At 48.2% G+C, this 21318-nt stretch overlaps 1 protein-coding gene across 1 annotated transcript in view; it reads left to right on the top strand.

Moving 5' to 3' along the window:
- The window catches only part of LOC106573240 (ankyrin repeat and IBR domain-containing protein 1), a 59410-nt gene that overhangs the window by 5085 nt on the left and 33007 nt on the right, over window positions 1-21318 (top strand). Inside the window, 2 exon segments of the mRNA XM_045696372.1 lie at window positions 512-792; window positions 10383-10683. Coding sequence (XP_045552328.1) covers window positions 605-792; window positions 10383-10683 — 489 coding nt within the window. The 5' untranslated portion in view covers window positions 512-604.

Raw genomic sequence — 21318 nt, 5'->3', positions numbered from 1 at the left:
AGTTCCATTTCTTTGGCTGCAATTTCTTCTCTATCCTCTCTGTCTGCTCTTAGGCCCAGTTCCATTTCTTTGGCTGTAATTTCTTCTCTATCCTCTCTGTCTGCTCTTAGGCCCAGTTCCATTTCTTTGGCTGTAATTTCCTCTCTATCCTCTCTGTCTGCTCTTAGGCCCAGTTCCATTTCTTTGGCTGTAATTTCTTCTCTATCCTCTCTGTCTGCTCTTAGGCCCAGTTCCATTTCTTTGGCTGTAATTTCCTCTCTATCCTCTCTGTCTGCTCTTAGGCCCAGTTCCATTTCTTTGGCTGTAATTTCCTCTCTATCCTCTCTGTCTGCTCTTAGGCCCAGTTCCATTTCTTTGGCTGTAATTTCCTCTCTATCCTCTCTGTCTGCTCTTAGGCCCAGTTCCATTTCTTTGGCTGTAATTTCCTCTCTATCCTCTCTGTCTGCTCTTAGGCCCAGTTCCATTTCTTTGTCTGTAATTTCCTCTCTATCCTCTCCGTCTGTCCTTTTAGGAGCTTCGATATGCTGTTCTTCTGCAGTTGGTCAGGTTGAATATCACCAAACACCTTCAGGTTGAAGCTCCTCCTGGTAGAATCTGAGGGGCGATGGGGAACACAGCCACTAAGTTCCGCAAGGCTCTGATCAGCGGTGACGAGAGTCTGGCCTATCAGCTGTATGAGGGGAGCCCCCAGTTTAAAGAGAGCCTGGACCCCAACACTTCGTATGGCGAACCCTACCAGCACAACACTCCTCTGCACTACGCCGCCAGGCACGCCATGACACGACTCATCAGGTGAGGACATGACTGATACGTCTCCCTTTTAAAAAAAATATACAGTGTTACCTGACCCTCTGGCCCATCTTAACTCTATGAAGTCATCTGACATTTTGAGTCATGAAATGTGTTAATAACCTGAAATATGAAAACTGTGGAAAGAACCTGGGGAAAAATGTTTTATTTAACAAAGGAGCTCAAAATGTACTTCCCTCTGTGTGATGGGCTTATAGGAAGGTTTCATAACGTGATTTTTATTTTGCCGCCCAAGTTTTCTGAGCAAAAACAAAATATATACAGTACCGGTCAAAAGTTTTAGAACACTTACTCATTCAAAGGTTTTTCTTTATTTTTACTATTTTCTACATTGTAGAATAATAGTGAAGACATCAAAACTATGAAATAACACATATGGAATCATGTAGAAAACCAAAAAAGTGTTGAACAAATCAAAATATATTTGAGATTCTTCAAATAGCCACCCTTTACCTTGATGGCAGCATTGCACACTCTTGGCATTTACTCAACTAGATTCACCTGGAATGCTTATCCAACAGTCTTGAAGGAGTTCCCACATATGCTGAGCACTTGTTGGCAGCTTTTCCTTCACTCCGCTGTCCAACTCATCCCAAACCATCTCAATTGGGTTGAGGTCGGGTGATTGTGGAGGCCAGGTCATCTGATGCAGTACTCCAACACTCTCCTTCTTGGTCAAATAGCCCTTCACAGCCTGGAGGTGTGTTGGGTCATTGTCCTGTTGAAAAACAAATGATAGTCCCACTAATCACAAACCAGGTGGGATGGCGTATCGCTGCAGAATGCTGTGGTAGTCATGCTGGTTAAGTGTGCCTTGAATTCTAAATAAATCCCAGACAGTGTCACCAGCAAAGCACCCCACGCCATAACACCTCTTCCATGCTTCACGGTGGGAACCACACATGCGGAGATCATCCGTTCACCTACTATGCGTCTCAAACCAAAAGTCTAAAAGTTGGACTCATCAGACCAAAGGACAGATTTCCACCGGTCTAATGTCCATTGCTCATGTTTCTTGACCCAAGTAAGTCTCTTCTTATTGGTGTTCTTTAGTAGTGGTTTCTTTGCAGCAATTCGACCATGAAGGACTGATTCACACAGTCTCCTCTGAACAGTTGATGTTGCGATGTCTGTTACTTGAACTCTGTGAAGCATCTATTTGGGCTGCAATTTCTGAGTCTGGTAACTCTAATGAACTTATCCTCTACAGCAGAGGTAACTCTCTGGGTCTTCCATTCCTGTGGTGGTCCTCATGAGAGCCAGTTTCATCATAGCGCTTGATGGTTTTTGAAACTGCATCTGAAGAAACGTTCAAAGTTCTTGAAATGTTCCATATTGACTGACCTTCATGTCTTAAAGTAATGATGGAGTGTCGTTTATCTTTGCTTATTTAAGCTGTTCTTGTCATAATATGGACTTGGTCTTTTACCAAATAGGCCTATCATCTATATACCCTCCTACCTTGTCACAACACAACTGATTGGCTCAAACGCATTAAGATTGAAAGACATTTCACAAATTAACTTTTAACAAGGCACACCTGTTAATTGAAATGCATTCCAGGTGACTACCTCCTGAAGCTGGTTGAGAGAATACCAAGAGTGTGCAAAGCTGTCATCAAGGCAAAGGGTGGCTACTTTGAAGAATCTCAAATATAAAATATATTTTGATTTGTTTAACACTTTTTTGTTGTTGTTGTTGATTACTACATGATTCCATATGTGTTATTTCATAGTTTTGATGTCTTCACTATTATTCTACAATGTAGAAAATAGTAAAAATAAAGAAAAACCCTTGAATGAGTAGGTGTTGTAAAACTTTTGACCAGTAATGTATATATATTTTTGTTGTTAGACATAAAAGACTGTAAAGTGATTTTCATTTTGTAAATCTGTTCCAAAGTATTCCCATGCATAATAGAGATATACACAACATGCTCGTCCAACATCTCATTGCAAAATATGTCCCCCTTTTACTGCTATAACAGCCTCCGCTCTTCTGGGAAGGCTTTCCACTAGGTGTTGGAACATTGCTGCGGGGACTTGCTTCCATTCAGCCTCAAGATCATTAGTGAGGTCAGGCACTGATGTTGAGCGATTAGGCCTGGCTCGTGGTTCGCCTTCCAATTCAGCCCAAAGGTGTTCAATGGGGTTGAGGTCAGGGCTCTGTGCAGGCCAGTCAAGTTCTTCCACTCCGATCTCGACAAACCATTTCTGTTTAGTCCTCACTTTGTGCACGGGGGCATTGTCATGCTGAAATTTGTCCGTCGGATTGCCAGATGGTGAAAGGTGATTCATCACTCCAGAGAACGTGTTTCCACTGCTCCAGAGTCCAGCTTTACACCACTGGAGCTTTACACCACTCCAGCCGATGCTTGGCAATGCGAATGGGGATCTTAGGCTTGTGTGCGGCTGCTTGGCCATGGAAACCCATTTCATGAAACTTTCCGACGAACAGTTCTTGTGCTGACGTTGCTTCCAGAGGCAGTTTGGAACTCAGTAGTGAGTGTTGCGACCGAGGACAGAAGATTTTTTACGCGCTTCAGCACTCGGAGGTCCCGTTCTCCTGAGCTTGTGTGGCCTACCACTTCGAGGCTGAGCCGTTGTTGCTCCTAGACGTTTCCACTTCTTCACAATAACAACACTTACAGTTGACCGGGGCAGCTCTAGCAGGGCAGAAATGTGACGAACTGACTTGTTGGAAAGGCGGCATCCTATGACGGTGCCACGTTGAGTCACTGAGCTCTTCAGTAAGGTTATCCTACTGCCAATATTTTTATTTGAAGATTGCATGACTGTGTGCTCGATTTTTATGCGTGTCAGCAACGGGTGTGGCTGAAATAGCCGAATCCACTAATTTGAAAGGGTGTCCACTTACTTGTTTAAATGTGATCGTATACAAATGTGAGCAAGGTTTGAAATGATTTTTTTTGTTGTCAAATATTACATCTGATTTGGGCTGACCATCCGCGGCAGAAAAAAAAGGACCTGCTGCTGAAATCTAGTTGATGGTCCATGGATTCTAGCATAGATTACCCAGGCTGCTCGCTGGGGAGTGTTCCTGCAGTACCCAGGCCGCTCGCTGGGGAGTGTTCCTGCAGTACCCAGGCTGTTCGCTGGGGAGTGTTCCTACAGTACCCAGGCCGCTCGCTGGGGAGTGTTCCCGCAGTACCCAGGCCGCTCGCTGGGGATTGTTCCCGCAGTACCCAGGCTGCTCGCTGGGGAGTGTTCCCGCAGTACCCAGGCCGCTCGCTGGGGAGTGTTCCTGCAGTACCCAGGCTGCTCGCTGGGGAGTGTTCCTGCAGTACCCAGGCTGCTCGCTGGGGAGTGTTCCTGCAGTACCCAGGCCGCTCGCTGGGGAGTGTTCCTGCAGTTTTGTTGTGCAACCTTCCGTTTCGTCCTGAATGTCTTTTGTCTGGACCCAGCAACAAACGGCTTGTTTGGTTTCACCCCTAATTCAATGTGTTTATCTAACCGTTTGTTTAACCTTTTTATTTATCCAGCAACAGCCAGTCAGATGAGATAGTTGCATTTAGGTTACCGTGACGACTTGGAAATGACATTCAGTTGATTTTTTTATTATCTCCAAAAGGACAAAATGGTGGCAGCGAGTTGCACAACAGACAGATGAAAACATGCTTTTTAAAATGTGATTAAATTAAGCGGTTAGTTTTGAAGATGACTTGTCAAGTATTAAAAATGGGGATTGTTTTTCCATTTTTGTTTTCAATGGCTTTTCAAATGGGAGTTATTCACCACTACGTTTATGCTGTAGGAAGCACCTTTTTAGCTGTATAAAGCACCTTTTTAGCTGTATAAAGCACATTTCTTTTAGCTGTATGAAGCCTATGTGGTAGCAGCTATTCCGTGCTCTCTGTGTCCAGGATGGGGGAAGAGTGTTGTGTGTCTCTCTGTCCCATCTGCCCCTGCTAGGAACCATCTGTTAGACACGTCACAGGAATGTTCCACCCTGAGACTGAGCTACAAGCCTCCTTCACTCTCTACCGCTGTAGTTCTTTAGCAGGACACCAACACCTATAAAGCCAGGGTCGTGTTCATTAGGCACCAAAATGGCACCAAAATGGCACCAAACAGGCACCAAACAGAAGAAATCCTACTGAAACAGGAAGTGACTACCTGGACTGTAGGGTTCCACTACTAGTTCCTCCAGTCTCTAACACCAGGGGCCCCTACGTTATAAATCCATCCTTCCTTCCTTGTTGCATTGAGCTAAGCACAGATCTGTAAATGATTTGGACAGGTGGAAACCAAGGTTACCGTTTTATATTACTTCTACCGACCCAGCCAGTTCAGATAGGTGATCACTTCAAAGGAGGGGTCGGCATGGTAGCCTAGTGGTTAGAGCGTTGGGCCAGTTTACCGAAAGGTTGCTAGATCGAATCCCCCGAGCTGACAAAGTATTAATCTGTCGTTCTGCCCCCTGAACAAGGCAGTTAACCCACTGTTCCCCGGTAGGCCGTCATTGTAAATAAGAATTTGTTCTTAACTGACTTTCCTAGTTAAATAATATTCCATTTAAAAACAAAAAGGAAGCACACTAGGCATTTCTGAAGGATTCCAACAGGATGTAGTTCTGTATCAGGGTACCAGTTTCCAGAAAGCCACTACTTAGCTAATACTTAGCTACTACTTAGGTACTACTTAGGTACTACTTAGCGCTATACGTTCTATGAAGGTTTAATAGGGCATGATAGTGAGTGAGTGTGTGTGTGTGTGTGTGTGTGTGTGTGTGCGTGTGTGTGTTATTTCTCTAGGACAACTTGCGGCGAACTACATTGACCCGGAGACACTCATTTTCCCAGCATTCTTCATCATACTGTCATTTACTTAGTATGTGTCTCAAATGGCTTCCTATCCTCTATGTAGTACACTTCTTTTGACCAGGTCTCCCTACATACACAGACTTGGCGTTATTGGCTGAACCTGTCAGAGTAGCTGTGTGTGTACTCCTGCTTCAGCTCTCTTGAGTTCATCACACGTTCAGAGAGACGTTTATTCTATGCTGTTATTTGTAATCGATTGTTGGCCGTCAATACTGGTGGCCGTGGTCCTCTGTAAACTTGTGGTTGGTTATTGCTGTGGACACGGGGGTTTTCTAGACCATAGAGAGGATAAATGAGTCAAACGGTTAAAGTCAGATAAGAGTGTTTTCATCATAACAACAGTGGAGTTGACAGTAGCCCCTGGCCTAACCATTACTGTAGAGAACAACCTCCATCTTGTCTGTTAACTGTTCCCACAGGACTGCTACTCTGAAAAATGATTTGGTGGTATGTGCTCAGAAATGTTTCTTGAAGACAACATTAATTTGCTTTGACTCCAGTGTTCCATGTTGACTCCAGGGGTCCATAGTCCTACATGTTGTTGACTCCAGGGGTCCATAGTCCTACATGTTGTTGACTCCAGGGGTCCATAGTCCTACATGTTGTTGACTCCAGGGGTCCATAGTCCTACATGTTGTTGACTCCAGGGGTCCATAGTCCTACATGTTGTTGACTCCAGGGGTCCATAGTCCTACATGTTGTTGACTCCAGGGGTCCATAGTCCTACATGTTGTTGACTCCAGGGGTCCATAGTCCTACATGTTGTTGACTCCAGGGGTCCATAGTCCTACATGTTGTTGACTCCAGGGGTCCATAGTCCTACATGTTGACTCCAGGGGTCCATAGTCCTACATGTTGACTCCAGGGGTCCATAGTCCTACATGTTGACTCCAGGGGTCCATAGTCCTACATGTTGACTCTAGGGGTCCTACATGTTGACTCTAGGGGTCCTACATGTTGACTCTAGGGGTCCATAGTACTACATGTTGGCTCTAGGGGTCCATAGTCCTACATGTTGACTCTAGGGGTCCATAGTCCTACATGTCGTTGGCTCTAGTGGTCCATAGTCCTACATGTTGACTCTAGGGGTCCATAGTTCTACATGTTGACTCTAGGGGTCCTACATGTTGACTCTAGGGGTCCTACATGTTGACTCTAGGGGTCCTACATGTTGACTCTAGGGGTCCATAGTCCTACATGTTGACTCTAGGGGTCCATAGTACTACATGTTGACTCTAGGGGTCCATAGTACTACATGTTGGCTCTAGGGGTCCATAGTCCTACATGTTGACTCTAGGGGTCCATAGTCCTACATGTCGTTGACTCTAGTGGTCCATAGTCCTACATGTTGACTCTAGGGGTCCATAGTCCTACATGTTGGCTCTAGGGGTCCATAGTCCTACATGTTGACTCTAGGGGTCCATAGTCCTACATGTTGACTCTAGGGGTCCATAGTCCTACATGTTGACTCAAGGGGTCCATAGTCCCACATGTTGACTCTAGGGGTCCATAGTCCTACATGTTGACTCTAGGGGTCCATAGTACTACATGTTGACTCTAGGGGTCCATAGTCCTACATGTTGACTCTAGTGGTCCATAGTCCTACATGTTGACTCTAGGGGTCCATAGTCCTACATGTTGACTCTAGGGGTCCATAGTCCTACATGTTGACTCTAGGGGTCCATAGTCCTACATGTTGACTCTAGGGGTCCATAGTCCTACATGTTGGCTCTAGGGGTCCTACATGTTGACTCTAGGGGTCCTACATGTTGACTCTAGGGGTCCTACATGTTGACTCTAGGGGTCCATAGTCCTACATGTTGACTCCAGGGGTCCATAGTCCTACATGTTGACTCTAGGGGTCCATAGTCCTACATGTTGACTCTAGGGGTCCATAGTCCTACATGTTGACTCTAGGGGTCCATAGACCTACATGTTGACTCTAGGGGTCCTACATGTTGACTCTAGGGGTCCATAGTCCTACATGTTGACTCTAGGGGTCCATAGTCCTACATGTTGACTCTAGGGGTCCATAGTCCTACATGTTGACTCTAGGGGTCCTACATGTTGACTCTAGGGGTCCTACATGTTGACTCTAGGGGTCCTACATGTTGACTCTAGGGGTCCATAGTCCTACATGTTGACTCTAGGGGTCCATAGTACTACATGTTGACTCTAGGGGTCCATAGTACTACATGTTGGCTCTAGGGGTCCATAGTCCTACATGTTGACTCTAGGGGTCCATAGTCCCACATGTCGTTGACTCTAGTGGTCCATAGTCCTACATGTTGACTCTAGGGGTCCATAGTCCTACATGGTTGGCTCTAGTGGTCCATAGTCCTACATGTTGGCTCTAGGGGTCCATAGTCCTACATGTTGGCTCTAGGGGTCCATAGTCCTACATGTTGACTCTAGGGGTCCATAGTCCTACATGTTGGCTCAAGGGGTCCATAGTCCCACATGTTGACTCTAGGGGTCCATAGTCCTACATGTTGACTCTAGGGGTCCATAGTCCTACATGTTGACTCTAGGGGTCCATAGTCCTACATGTTGACTCTAGTGGTCCATAGTCCTACATGTTGACTCTAGGGGTCCATAGTCCTACATGTTGACTCTAGGGGTCCATAGTCCTACATGTTGACTCTAGGGGTCCATAGTCCTACATGTTGACTCTAGGGGTCCATAGTCCTACATGTTGACTCTAGGGGTCCTACATGTTGACTCTAGGGGTCCTACATGTTGACTCTAGGGGTCCATAGTCCTACATGTTGACTCCAGGGGTCCATAGTCCCACATGTTGACTCTAGGGGTCCTAGTCCTACATGTTGACTCTAGGGGGTCCTACATGTTGACTCTAGGGGTCCATAGACCTACATGTTGACTCTAGGGGTCCTACATGTTGACTCTAGGGGTCCATAGTCCCTACATGTTGACTCTGGGGCCATAGTCCTACATGTTGACTCTAGATGGTTCTTCATCTCTCCCGTGACCTATGGGCCAGGGCATTCTTCATCTCTCCCGTGACCTCTGGGCCATGGTTTCTTCATCTCTCCCGTGACCTCTGGGCCATGGTTTCTTCATCTCTCCCGTGACCTCTGGGCCATGGTTTCTTCATCTCTCCCGTGACCTCTGGGCCATGGTTTCTTCATCTCTCCCGTGACCTCTGGGCCATGGTTTCTTCATCTCTCCCGTGACCTCTGGGCCATGGTTTCTTCATCTCTCCCGTGACCTCTGGGCCATGGTTTCTTCATCTCTCCCGTGACCTCTGGGCCATGGTTTCTTCATCTCTCCCGTGACCTCTGGGCCATGGTTTCTTCATCTCTCCCGTGACCTCTGGGCCATGGTTTCTTCATCTCTCCCGTGACCTCTGGGCCATGGTTTCTTCATCTCTCCCGTGACCTCTGGGCCATGGTTTCTTCATCTCTCCCGTGACCTCTGGGCCATGGTTTCTTCATCTCTCCCGTGACCTCTGGGCCATGGTTTCTTCATCTCTCCCGTGACCTCTGGGCCATGGTTTCTTCATCTCTCCCGTGACCTCTGGGCCATGGTTTCTTCATCTCTCCCGTGACCTCTGGGCCATGGTTTCTTCATCTCTCCCGTGACCTCTGGGCCATGGTTTCTTCATCTCTCCCGTGACCTCTGGGCCATGGTTTCTTCATCTCTCCCGTGACCTCTGGGCCATGGTTTCTTCATCTCTCCCGTGACCTCTGGGCCATGGTTTCTTCATCTCTCCCGTGACCTCTGGGCCATGGTTTCTTCATCTCTCCCGTGACCTCTGGGCCATGGTTTCTTCATCTCTCTCTCTGACCATGCTTAGAATAATGCCTTGTAATGCTTGTTAATGCTTTGTAAGTTAAGCTTTATGCCTTGTATGTGAATCCATTCATTTGACAAAGTAATTAAATACACTTGTATTTAGAATTCCGTTCAGACATTTCTTCATGGTCTATTGCTGTAACTCAGCTCAACTATTGTGTTAGTGATTGTATGTTTTGTTTATTCCATGTGTAACTCTGTGTTGTTGTTTGTTGTGTCGCACTGCTTTGCTTTATTCTTGGCCAGGTCACAGTTGTAAATGAGAACTTGTTCTCAACTGGCCTACCTGGTTAAATAAAGGTGAAATATAAAATAAAACTGTAGTCTTTTGCATATTGCTATTTATCGTTATGGAGTCAGATAAACATTTTAATAGGCTAGTGTTATTTACGAGTCTCGTGTGTGTGTGTGTGTGTGTGTGTGTGTGTATACACATCAAATATTACTTCACTATAGTAAAATAGTCTGAGGTACTCACTATGTACTTGTACTTAAAGGGATAGTTCGGGACTTCCGCAGAGTGTGAGAAATTTGTGGATATAATTTTTATGTCTCTGCATCCAGTATGAAGGAAGTTAGAGCTAGTTTCACGAACCAATGCTAACTAGTGTTAGCGCAATGACTGGAAGTCTACAGGAACAGCTAGCATGTTAGCCATTCCCATAGACTTCAAGTCATTGCGCAAACGCAAGTAAGCAATTTTACGCAAACGCTAGTTGGCAACTTCCTTCAACCTGAACGCAGAGACATAAAAAATGGTATCCACAAGTTCATCTGAATCTGGGGAAGTAGACGTAGGGCCTCATTGCCAAAATCCTGAACAATCCCTTTAAGGGTGACGGTGATATTTTTCAAAAGGGTCATATTAGTACCAAGTAAACCGTGTCCCTTTTTCTTCCCTTCTCCCCTCCAGGTCCTTTCTCTTCAGTAAGGACGGAAACCCCAACAAGCGTAACGTTCACAGTGAGACGTCTCTCCATCTCCTCTGTATGGGCCCCCAGATCCTAATGGGGGAGGGGGCTCTGCAGCCGCGGCTGGCCCGGCCTGAGCTGGACGAGATGAAGAGGGCAGAGTGTCTCCAGATCATCCTGAAATGGACCGGAGCCAAGCTGGACCAGGGAGAGTATGAGAACGCTAACCTCCATGCTACTGATAACAAGAAGAATACAGCGCTGCATTACGCAGCCGCCGCAGGGATGAAGAAGTGTGTTGAGGTGCGAACCCCTATAGCCCTAACACTAACCCTTAAACACTTCCCCTACCCCTATAGCCCTAACACTAACCCTTAAACACTTCCTATAGCCCTAACACTAACCCTTAAACACTTCCCCCTATAGCCCTAACACTAACCCTTAAACACTTCCCCCTACCCCTATAGCCCTAACACTAACCCTTAAACACTTCCCCCTACCCCTATAGCCCTAACACTAACCCTTAAACACTTCCCCCTACGCCTATAGCCCTAACACTACCCCTTAAACACTTCCCCCTACCCCTAACACTAACCCTTAAACACTTCCCCCTACCCCTATAGCCCTAACACTAACCCTTAAACACTTCCCCTACCCCTATAGCCCTAACACTAACCCTTAAACACTTCCCCCCACCCCTATAGCCCTAACACTAACCCTTAAACACTTCCCCCAACCCCTATAGCCCCTAACACTAACCCTTAAACACTTCCCCCCCCCCCTATAGCCCTAACACTAACCCTTAGACACTTCCCCCACCCCTAACCCTACCCCTGCCCCTTAGACACTTCCCCTACCCCTATAGCCCTAACACTAACCCTTAAACACTTCCCCTACCCCCTATAGCCCTAACACTAACCCTTAAACACTTCCCCACCCCTATAGCCCTAACACTAACCCTTAAACACTTCCCTATAGCCCTAACACTAACCCTTAAACACTTCCCCTACCCCTAACCCTAACACTAACCCTTAAACACTTCCCCTACCCCTATAGCCCTAACACTAACCCTTAAACACTTCCCCTACCCCTATAGCCCTAACACTAACCCTCAAACACTTCCCCCTACCCCTATAGCCCTAACACTAACCCTTAAAGACTTCCCCTACCCCTATAGCCCTAACACTAACCCTTAAACACTTCCCCCTACCCCTATAGCCCTAACACTAACCCTTAAACACTTCCTATAGCCCTAACACTAACCCTTAAACACTTCCCCACCCCTATAGCCCTAACACTAACCCTTAGACACTTCCCCTACCCCTATAGCCCTAACACTAACCCTTAAACACTTCCCCTACCCCTAACACTAACCCTTAAACACTTCCCCTACCCCCTATAGCCCTAACACTAACCCTTAAACACTTCCCCCTACCCCTATAACCCTAACACTAACCCTTAAACACTTCCCCCACCCCTATATCCCTAACACTAACCCTTAGACACTTCCCCTACCCCTATAGCCCCTAACACTAACCCTTAAACACTTCCCCACCCCTATAGCCCTAACACTAACCCTTAAACACTTCCCCCACCCCTATAGCCCTAACACTAACCCTTAGACACTTCCCCTATAGCCCTAACACTAACCGTTAAACACTTCCCCTACCCCTATAGCCCTAACACTAACCCTTAGACACTTCCCCTACCCCTATAGCCCTAACACTAACCCTTACACACTTCCCCTACCCCTATAGCCCTAACACTACCCCTATAGCCCTAACACTAACCCTAACCCTAACCCTAGCCCTACCCCCTACCCCTGCCCCTTAGACACTTCCCCCACCCCTATAGCCCTAACACTAACCCTTAAACACTTCCCCTACCCCTAACCCTAACAGTAACCCTTAAACACTTCCCCTACCCCTATAGCCCTAACACTAACCCTTAAACACTTCCCCTACCCCTAACCCTAACACTAACCCTTAAACACTTCCCCTACCCCTATAGCCCTAACACTAACCCTCAAACACTTCCCCCTACCCCATAGCCCTAACACTAACCCTTAAACACTTCCCCTACCCCTATAGCCCTAACACTAACCCTTAAACACTTCCCCTACCCCTATAGCCCTAACACTAACCCTTAAACACTTCCCCCACCCCCTATAGCCCTAACACTAACCCTTAAACACTTCCCCTACCCCTATAGCCCTAACACTAACCCTTAAACACTTCCCCCTACCCCTATAGCCCTAACACTAACCCTTAAACACTTCCCCTACCCCTATAACCCTAACACTAACCCTTAAACACTTCCCCTACCCCTATAGCCCTAACACTAACCCTTAAACACTTCCCCTACCCCTAACACTAACCCTTAAACACTTCCCCACCCCTATAGCCCTAACACTAACCCTTAAACACTTCCCCCACCCCTATAGCCCTAACACTAACCCTTAAACACTTCCCCTACCCCTATAGCCCTAACACTACCCCCTATAGCCCTAACACTAACCCTAACCTTAGCCCTCCCCCTGCCCCTTAGACACTTCCCCCACCCCTATAGCCCTAACACTAACCCTTAAACACTTCCCCTACCCCTATAGCCCTAACACTAACCCTTAAACACTTCCCCTACCCCTATAGCCCTAACACTAACCCTTAAACACTTCCCCCTATAGCCCTAACACTAACCCTTAAACACTTTCCCTACCCCTAACCCTAACACTAACCCTTAGACACTTCCCCCACCCCTATAGCCCTAACACTAACCCTTAAACACTTCCCCCACCCCTAACCCTACCCCTGCCCCTTAGACACTTCCCCTACCCCTATAGCCCTAACACTAACCCTTAAACACTTCCCCTACCCCTATAGCCCTAACACTAACCCTTAAACACTTCCCCCACCCCTATAGCCCTAACACTAACCCTTAAACACTTCCCCTATAGCCCTAACACTAACCCTTAAACACTTCCCCACCCCTAACCCTAACACTAACCCTTAAACACTTCCCCCACCCCTATAGCCCTAACACTAACCCTTAAACACTTCCCCTACCCCTATAGCCCTAACACTAACCCTTAAACACTTCCCCCTACCCCCTATAGCCCTAACACTAACCCTTAAACACTTCCCCTACCCCTATAGCCCTAACACTAACCCTCAAACACTTCCCCCTACCCCTATAGCCCTAACACTAACCCTTAAACACTTCCTATAGCCCTAACACTAACCCTTAAACACTTCCCCTACCCCTATAGCCCTAACACTAACCCTTAGACACTCCCCTACCCCTATAGCCCTAACACTAACCCTTAAACACTTCCCCTACCCCTAACACTAACCCTTAAACACTTCCCCTACCCCTATAGCCCTAACACTAACCCTTAAACACTTCCCCCTACCCCTATAACCCTAACACTAACCCTTAAACACTTCCCCCTACCCCTATAGCCCTAACACTAACCCTTAAACACTTCCCCTACCCCTATAACCCTAACACTAACCCTTAGACACTTCCCCTACCCCTATAGCCCTAACACTAACCCTTAAACACTTCCCCCTACCCCTAACCCTAACACTAACCCTTAGACACTTCCCCCTACCCCTATAGCCCTAACACTAACCCTTAAACACTTCCCCTACCCCTATAGCCCTAACACTAACCCTTAGACACTTCCCCTATAGCCCTAACACTAACCCTTAAACACTTCCCCCTACCCCTATAGCCCTAACACTAACCCTTAGACACTTCCCCTACCCCTATAGCCCTAACACTAACCCTTAAACACTTCCCCCTACGCCTAACCCTAACACTAACCCTTAAACACTTCCCCTACCCCTATAGCCCTAACACTAACCGTTAAACACTTCCCATACCCCTAACCCTAACACTAACCCTTAAACACTTCCCCTACCCCTATAGCCCTAACACTAACCCTTACACACTTCCCCTACCCCTATAGCCCTAACACTACCCCCTATAGCCCTAACACTAACCCTAACCCCAACCCTAGCCCTACCCCCTACCCCTGCCCCTTAGACACTTCCCCCACCCCTATAGCCCTAACACTAACCCTTAAACACTTCCCCTACCCCTTACACTAACCCTTAAACACTTCCCCTACCCCTATAGCCCTAACACTAACCCTTAAACACTTCCCCCACCCCTATAGCCCTAACACTAACCCCTTAAACACTTCCCCCACCCCTATAGCCCTAACACTAACCCTTAAACACTTCCTCCCACCCCTATAGCCCTAACACTAACCCTTAAACACCCCCACCCCTATAGCCCCTAACACCAACCCTTAAACACTTCCCCTACCCCTAGCCCTAACACCTAACCCTTAAACACTTCCCCCACCCCCATAGCCCTAACACTAACCCCTAAACACTTCCCCACCCCTATAGCCCTAACACTAACCCTTAAACACTTCCCCCACCCCCATAGCCCTAACACTAACCCTCAAACACTTCCCCTACCCCTATAGCCCTAACACTAACCCTTAAACACTTCCCACCCCTATAGCCCTAACACTAACCCTTAAACACTTCCCCTACCCCTATAGCCCTAACACTAACCCTTAAACACTTCCCCACCCCCTATAGCCCTAACACTAACCCTTAAACACTTCCCCTACCCCCTATAGCCCTAACACTAACCCTTAAACACTTCCCCTTACCCTAACACTAACCCCTAAACACTTCCCCTAACCCTAACACTAACCCTTAAACACTTCCCCTACCCCTATAGCCCTAACACTAACCCTTAAACACTTCCCCCACCCCTATAGCCCTAACACTAACCCTTAAACACTTCCCCTACCCCTATAGCCCTAACACTAACCCTTAAACACTTCCTATAGCCCTAACACTAACCCTTAAACACTTCCCCTACCCCTAACCCTACCCCGTAGACACTCCCCCTGCCCCTTAGACACTTCCCCTACCCCCACCCCTAGCCCTACCCCTGCCCCTTCGACACTTCCCCTACCCCTATAGCCCTACCCCTTAGACACTTCCCCTATCCCTACCCCTATCCCTACCCCTTAGACACTTCCCCCTATCCCTACCCCTATCCCTACCCCTTAGACACTTCCCCTACCCCCATCCCTAACCCTACCCCTTAGACACTTCCCATAGCCCTACCCCTGCCCCGTAGACACTCCCCCCCGTAGCCCTACCCCTTAGACACTTCCCATAGCCCTACCCCTATAGCCCTACCCCTTAGACACTTCCCCTATCCCTAACCCTATCCCTACCCCTTAGACACTTCCCCTACCCCCACCCCTAACCCTACCCCTTAGACACTTCCCATAGCCCTACCCCTGCCCCTTAGACACCTCCCCCTACCCCTATAGCCCTACCCCTTAGACACTTCCCCATAGCCCTAACCCTACCCCTTAGACACTTCCCCTATCCCTATCCCTAACCCTATCCCTACCCCTTAGACACTTCCCCTACCCCCACCCCTAACCCTACCCCTTAGACACTTCCCATAGCCCTACCCCTGCCCCTTAGACACTTCCCCTACCCCTAACCCCTTAGACACTTCCCCTATCCCTACCCCTAACCCTATCCCTACCCCTTAGACACTTCCCCCTACCCCCACCCCTAACCCTACCCCTTAGGCACTTCCCCCCCGGTGCCCTACCCCATTGACACTTGTTCCCTAATGCCCCTTTCCCCTAAGCCAGGGCTCTCCATCCCTGTTCCAGGAGATCTACCCTCCTGTAGGTTTTCACTCCAACCTGATTAAAAAAAATAAACGGTTAATTATTAGAATCAGGTGCGCTAGATGAGGGTTGGAGTGAACCTATAGGATGGTAGTTCTCTAGGAAGAGGCTTGGACAGCCCTGTTCTAGACACCTCTGTAGGGTTGGAGTGAACCTATAGGATGGTAGTTCTCCAGGAAGAGGCTTGGACAGCCCTGTTCTAGACACCTCTGTAGGGTTGGAGTGAACCAATAGGATGGTAGTTCTCCAGGAAGAGGCTTGGACAGCCCTGTTCTAGACACCTCTGTAGGGTTGGAGTGAACCAATAGGATGGTAGTTCTCTAGGAAGAGGCTTGGACAGCCCTGTTCTAGACACCTCTGTAGGGTTGGAGTGAACCAATAGGATGGTAGTTCTCCAGGAAGAGGCTTGGACAGCCCTGTTCTAGACACCTCTGTAGGGTTGGAGTGAACCAATAGGATGGTAGTTCTCTAGGAAGAGACTTGGACAGCCCTGTTCTAGACACCTCTGTAGGGTTGGAGTGAACCTATAGGATGGTAGTTCTCCAGGAAGAGGCTTGGACAGCCCTGTTCTAGACACCTCTGTAGGGTTGGAGTGAACCAATAGGATGGTAGTTCTCCAGGAAGAGGCTTGGACAGCCCTGTTCTAGACACCTCTGTAGGGTTGGAGTGAACCTATAGGATGGTAGTTCTCCAGGAAGAGGCTTGGACAGCCCTGTTCTAGACACCTCTGTAGGGTTGGAGTGAACCAATAGGATGGTAGTTCTCCAGGAAGAGGCTTGGACAGCCCTGTTCTAGACACCTCTGTAGGGTTGGAGTGAACCTATAGGATGGTAGTTCTCCAGCAAGAGGCTTGGACAGCCCTGTTCTAGACACCTCTGTAGGGTTGGAGTGAACCAATAGGATGGTAGTTCTCTAGGAAGAGGCTTGGACAGCCCTGTTCTAGACACCTCTGTAGGGTTGGAGTGAACCAATAGGATGGTAGTTCTCCAGGAAGAGGCTTGGACAGCCCTGTTCTAGACACCTCTGTAGGGTTGGAGTGAACCAATAGGATGGTAGTTCTCCAGGAAGAGGCTTGGACAGCCCTGTTCTAGACACCTCTGTAGGGTTGGAGTGAACCAATAGGATGGTAGTTCTCTAGGAAGAGGCTTGGACAGCCCTGTTCTAGACACCTCTGTAGGGTTGGAGTGAACCAATAGGATGGTAGTTCTCCAGGAAGAGGCTTGGACAGCCCTGTTCTAGACACCTCTGTAGGGTTGGAGTGAACCAATAGGATGGTAGTTCTCCAGGAAGAGGCTTGGACAGCCCTGTTCTAGACACCTCTGTAGGGTTGGAGTGAACCAATAGGATGGTAGTTCTCTAGGAAGAGGCTTGGACAGCCCTGTTCTAGACACCTCTGTAGGGTTGGAGTGAACCAATAGGATGGTAGTTTTCCAGGAAGAGGCTTGGACAGCCCTGTTCTAGACACCTCTGTAGGGTTGGAGTGAACCTATAGGATGGTAGTTCTCTAGGAAGAGGCTTGGACAGCCCTGTTCTAGACACCTCTGTAGGGTTGGAGTGAACCTATAGGATGGTAGTTCTCTAGGAAGAGGCTTGGACAGCCCTGTTCTAGACACCTCTGTAGGGTTGGAGTGAACCAATAGGATGGTAGTTCTCCAGGAAGAGGCTTGGACAGCCCTGTTCTAGACACCTCTGTAGGGTTGGAGTGAACCAATAGGATGGTAGTTCTCCAGGAAGAGGCTTGGACAGCCCTGTTCTAGACACCTCTGTAGGGTTGGAGTGAACCAATAGGATGGTAGTTCTCCAGGAAGAGGCTTGGACAGCCCTGTTCTAGACACCTCTGTAGGGTTGGAGTGAACCAATAGGATGGTAGTTCTCTAGGAAGAGGCTTGGACAGCCCTGTTCTAGACACCTCTGTAGGGTTGGAGTGAACCTATAGGATGGTAGTTCTCTAGGAAGAGGCTTGGACAGCCCTGTTCTAGACACCTCTGTAGGGTTGGAGTGAACCTATAGGATGGTAGTTCTCTAGGAAGAGGCTTGGACATCCCTGTTCTAGACACCTCTGTAGGGTTGGAGTGAACCAATAGGATGGTAGTTCTCCAGGAAGAGGCTTGGACAGCCCTGTTCTAGACACCTCTGTAGGGTTGGAGTGAACCAATAGGATGGTAGTTCTCTAGGAAGAGGCTTGGACAGCCCTGTTCTAGACACCTCTGTAGGGTTGGAGTGAACCAATAGGATGGTAGTTCTCCAGGAAGAGGCTTGGACAGCCCTGTTCTAGACACCTCTGTAGGGTTGGAGTGAACCAATAGGATGGTAGTTCTCTAGGAAGAGACTTGGACAGCCCTGTTCTAGACACCTCTGTAGGGTTGGAGTGAACCTATAGGATGGTAGTTCTCCAGGAAGAGGCTTGGACAGCCCTGTTCTAGACACCTCTGTAGGGGTTGGAGTGAACCAATAGGATGGTAGTTCTCCAGGAAGAGGCTTGGACAGCCCTGTTCTAGACACCTCTGTAGGGTTGGAGTGAACCTATAGGATGGTAGTTCTCCAGGAAGAGGCTTGGACAGCCCTGTTCTAGACACCTCTGTAGGGTTGGAGTGAACCAATAGGATGGTAGTTCTCCAGGAAGAGGCTTGGACAGCCCTGTTCTAGACACCTCTGTAGGGTTGGAGTGAACCTATAGGATGGTAGTTCTCCAGGAAGAGGCTTGGACAGCCCTGTTCTAGACACCTCTGTAGGGTTGGAGTGAACCAATAGGATGGTAGTTCTCTAGGAAGAGGCTTGGACAGCCCTGTTCTAGACACCTCTGTAGGGTTGGAGTGAACCAATAGGATGGTAGTTCTCCAGGAAGAGGCTTGGACAGCCATGTTCTAGACACCTCTGTAGGGTTGGAGTGAACCAATAGGATGGTAGTTCTCCAGGAAGAGGCTTGGACAGCCCTGTTCTAGACACCTCTGTAGGGTTGGAGTGAACCAATAGGATGGTAGTTCTCTAGGAAGAGGCTTGGACAGCCCTGTTCTAGACACCTCTGTAGGGTTGGAGTGAACCAATAGGATGGTAGTTCTCCAGGAAGAGGCTTGGACAGCCCTGTTCTAGACACCTCTGTAGGGTTGGAGTGAACCAATAGGATGGTAGTTCTCCAGGAAGAGGCTTGGACAGCCCTGTTCTAGACACCTCTGTAGGGTTGGAGTGAACCAATAGGATGGTAGTTCTCTAGGAAGAGGCTTGGACAGCCCTGTTCTAGACACCTCTGTAGGGTTGGAGTGAACCAATAGGATGGTAGTTTTCCAGGAAGAGGCTTGGACAGCCCTGTTCTAGACACCTCTGTAGGGTTGGAGTGAACCTATAGGATGGTAGTTCTCTAGGAAGAGGCTTGGACAGCCCTGTTCTAGACACCTCTGTAGGGTTGGAGTGAACCTATAGGATGGTAGTTCTCTAGGAAGAGGCTTGGACAGCCCTGTTCTAGACACCTCTGTAGGGTTGGAGTGAACCAATAGGATGGTAGTTCTCCAGGAAGAGGCTTGGACAGCCCTGTTCTAGACACCTCTGTAGGGTTGGAGTGAACCAATAGGATGGTAGTTCTCCAGGAAGAGGCTTGGACAGCCCTGTTCTAGACACCTCTGTAGGGTTGGAGTGAACCAATAGGATGGTAGTTCTCCAGGAAGAGGCTTGGACAGCCCTGTTCTAGACACCTCTGTAGGGTTGGAGTGAACCAATAGGATGGTAGTTCTCCAGGAAGAGGCTTGGACAGCCCTGTTCTAGACACCTCTGTAGGGTTGGAGTGAACCTATAGGATGGTAGTTCTCTAGGAAGAGGCTTGGACAGCCCTGTTCTAGACACCTCTGTAGGGTTGTAGTGAACCTATAGGATGGTAGTTCTCTAGGAAGAGGCTTGGACAGCCCTGTTCTAGACACCTCTGTAGGGTTGGAGTGAACCAATAGGATGGTAGTTCTCCAGGAAGAGGCTTGGACAGCCCTGTTCTAGACACCTCTGTAGGGTTGGAGTGAACCAATAGGATGGTAGTTCTCCAGGAAGAGGCTTGGACAGCCCTGTTCTAGACACCTCTGTAGGGTTGGAGTGAACCAATAGGATGGTAGTTCTCCAGGAAGAGGCTTGGACAGCCCTGTTCTAGACACCTCTGTAGGGTTGGAGTGAACCAATAGGATGGTAGTTCTCCAGGAAGAGGCTTGGACAGCCCTGTTCTAGACACCTCTGTAGGGTTGGAGTGAACCAATAGGATGGTAGTTCTCCAGGAAGAGGCTTGGACAGCCCTGTTCTAGACACCTCTGTAGGGTTGGAGTGAACCAATAGGATGGTAGTTCTCCAGGAAGAGGCTTGGACAGCCCTGTTCTAGACACCTCTGTAGGGTTGGAGTGAACCAATAGGATGGTAGTTCTCCAGGAAGAGGCTTGGACAGCCCTGTTCTAGACACCTCTGTAGGGTTGGAGTGAACCAATAGGATGGTAGTTCTCCAGGAAGAGGCTTGGACAGCCCTGTTCTAGACACCTCTGTAGGGTTGGAGTGAACCAATAGGATGGTAGTTCTCCAGGAAGAGGCTTGGACAGCCCTGTTCTAGACACCTCTGTAGGGTTGGAGTGAACCAATAGGATGGTAGTTCTCCAGGAAGAGGCTTGGACAGCCCTGTTCTAGACACCTCTGTAGATCTGATCAGATTTCACAACAATGAAAATCTGTCTTGTCGATTTTCCTCTAACATCTTATATACAGGTAACTGCCAAGATAAATGAGGGATACAAAGTATATTGAAAAGCAGGTGCTTCCACACAGGTGTGGTTCCTGTGTTAATTAAGCTATTAACATCCCACCATGCTTAGGGTCAGGTATAAAAATGCTGGGCAGGCCATTATTTTTGTCTCCCATGGCTATGTCCCCATAGAATGACAATGCCCCGATCCAGAGGACAGTGATCACTGAATGGTTTGATGAGCATGAATATGATGTAAACCATATGCCATGGTGGCCGTCTGTCACCAGATCTCAACCCAGTTGAACATTTATCTGAGATTCTGAAGCGGCGCCTGACACGGCGTTTTCCACCACCATCAACAAAACACCAAATGATGGAATTTATTGTGGAAGAATGGAGTGGCATCCCTCCAATAGAGTTCCAGACACTTATAGAATCTACGCCAAGGTTCATTGAAGGTGTTCTGGAGGCTGGTGGTGGCCCAACGCCCTAT

Source organism: Salmo salar, chromosome ssa02 (assembly GCF_905237065.1).
Source record: "Salmo salar chromosome ssa02, Ssal_v3.1, whole genome shotgun sequence".
Lineage (NCBI taxonomy): Eukaryota > Metazoa > Chordata > Actinopteri > Salmoniformes > Salmonidae > Salmo > Salmo salar.
The sequence above is the reverse complement of the archived record's forward strand: the minus strand, read 5'-3'. Positions and strand labels throughout refer to the sequence as shown.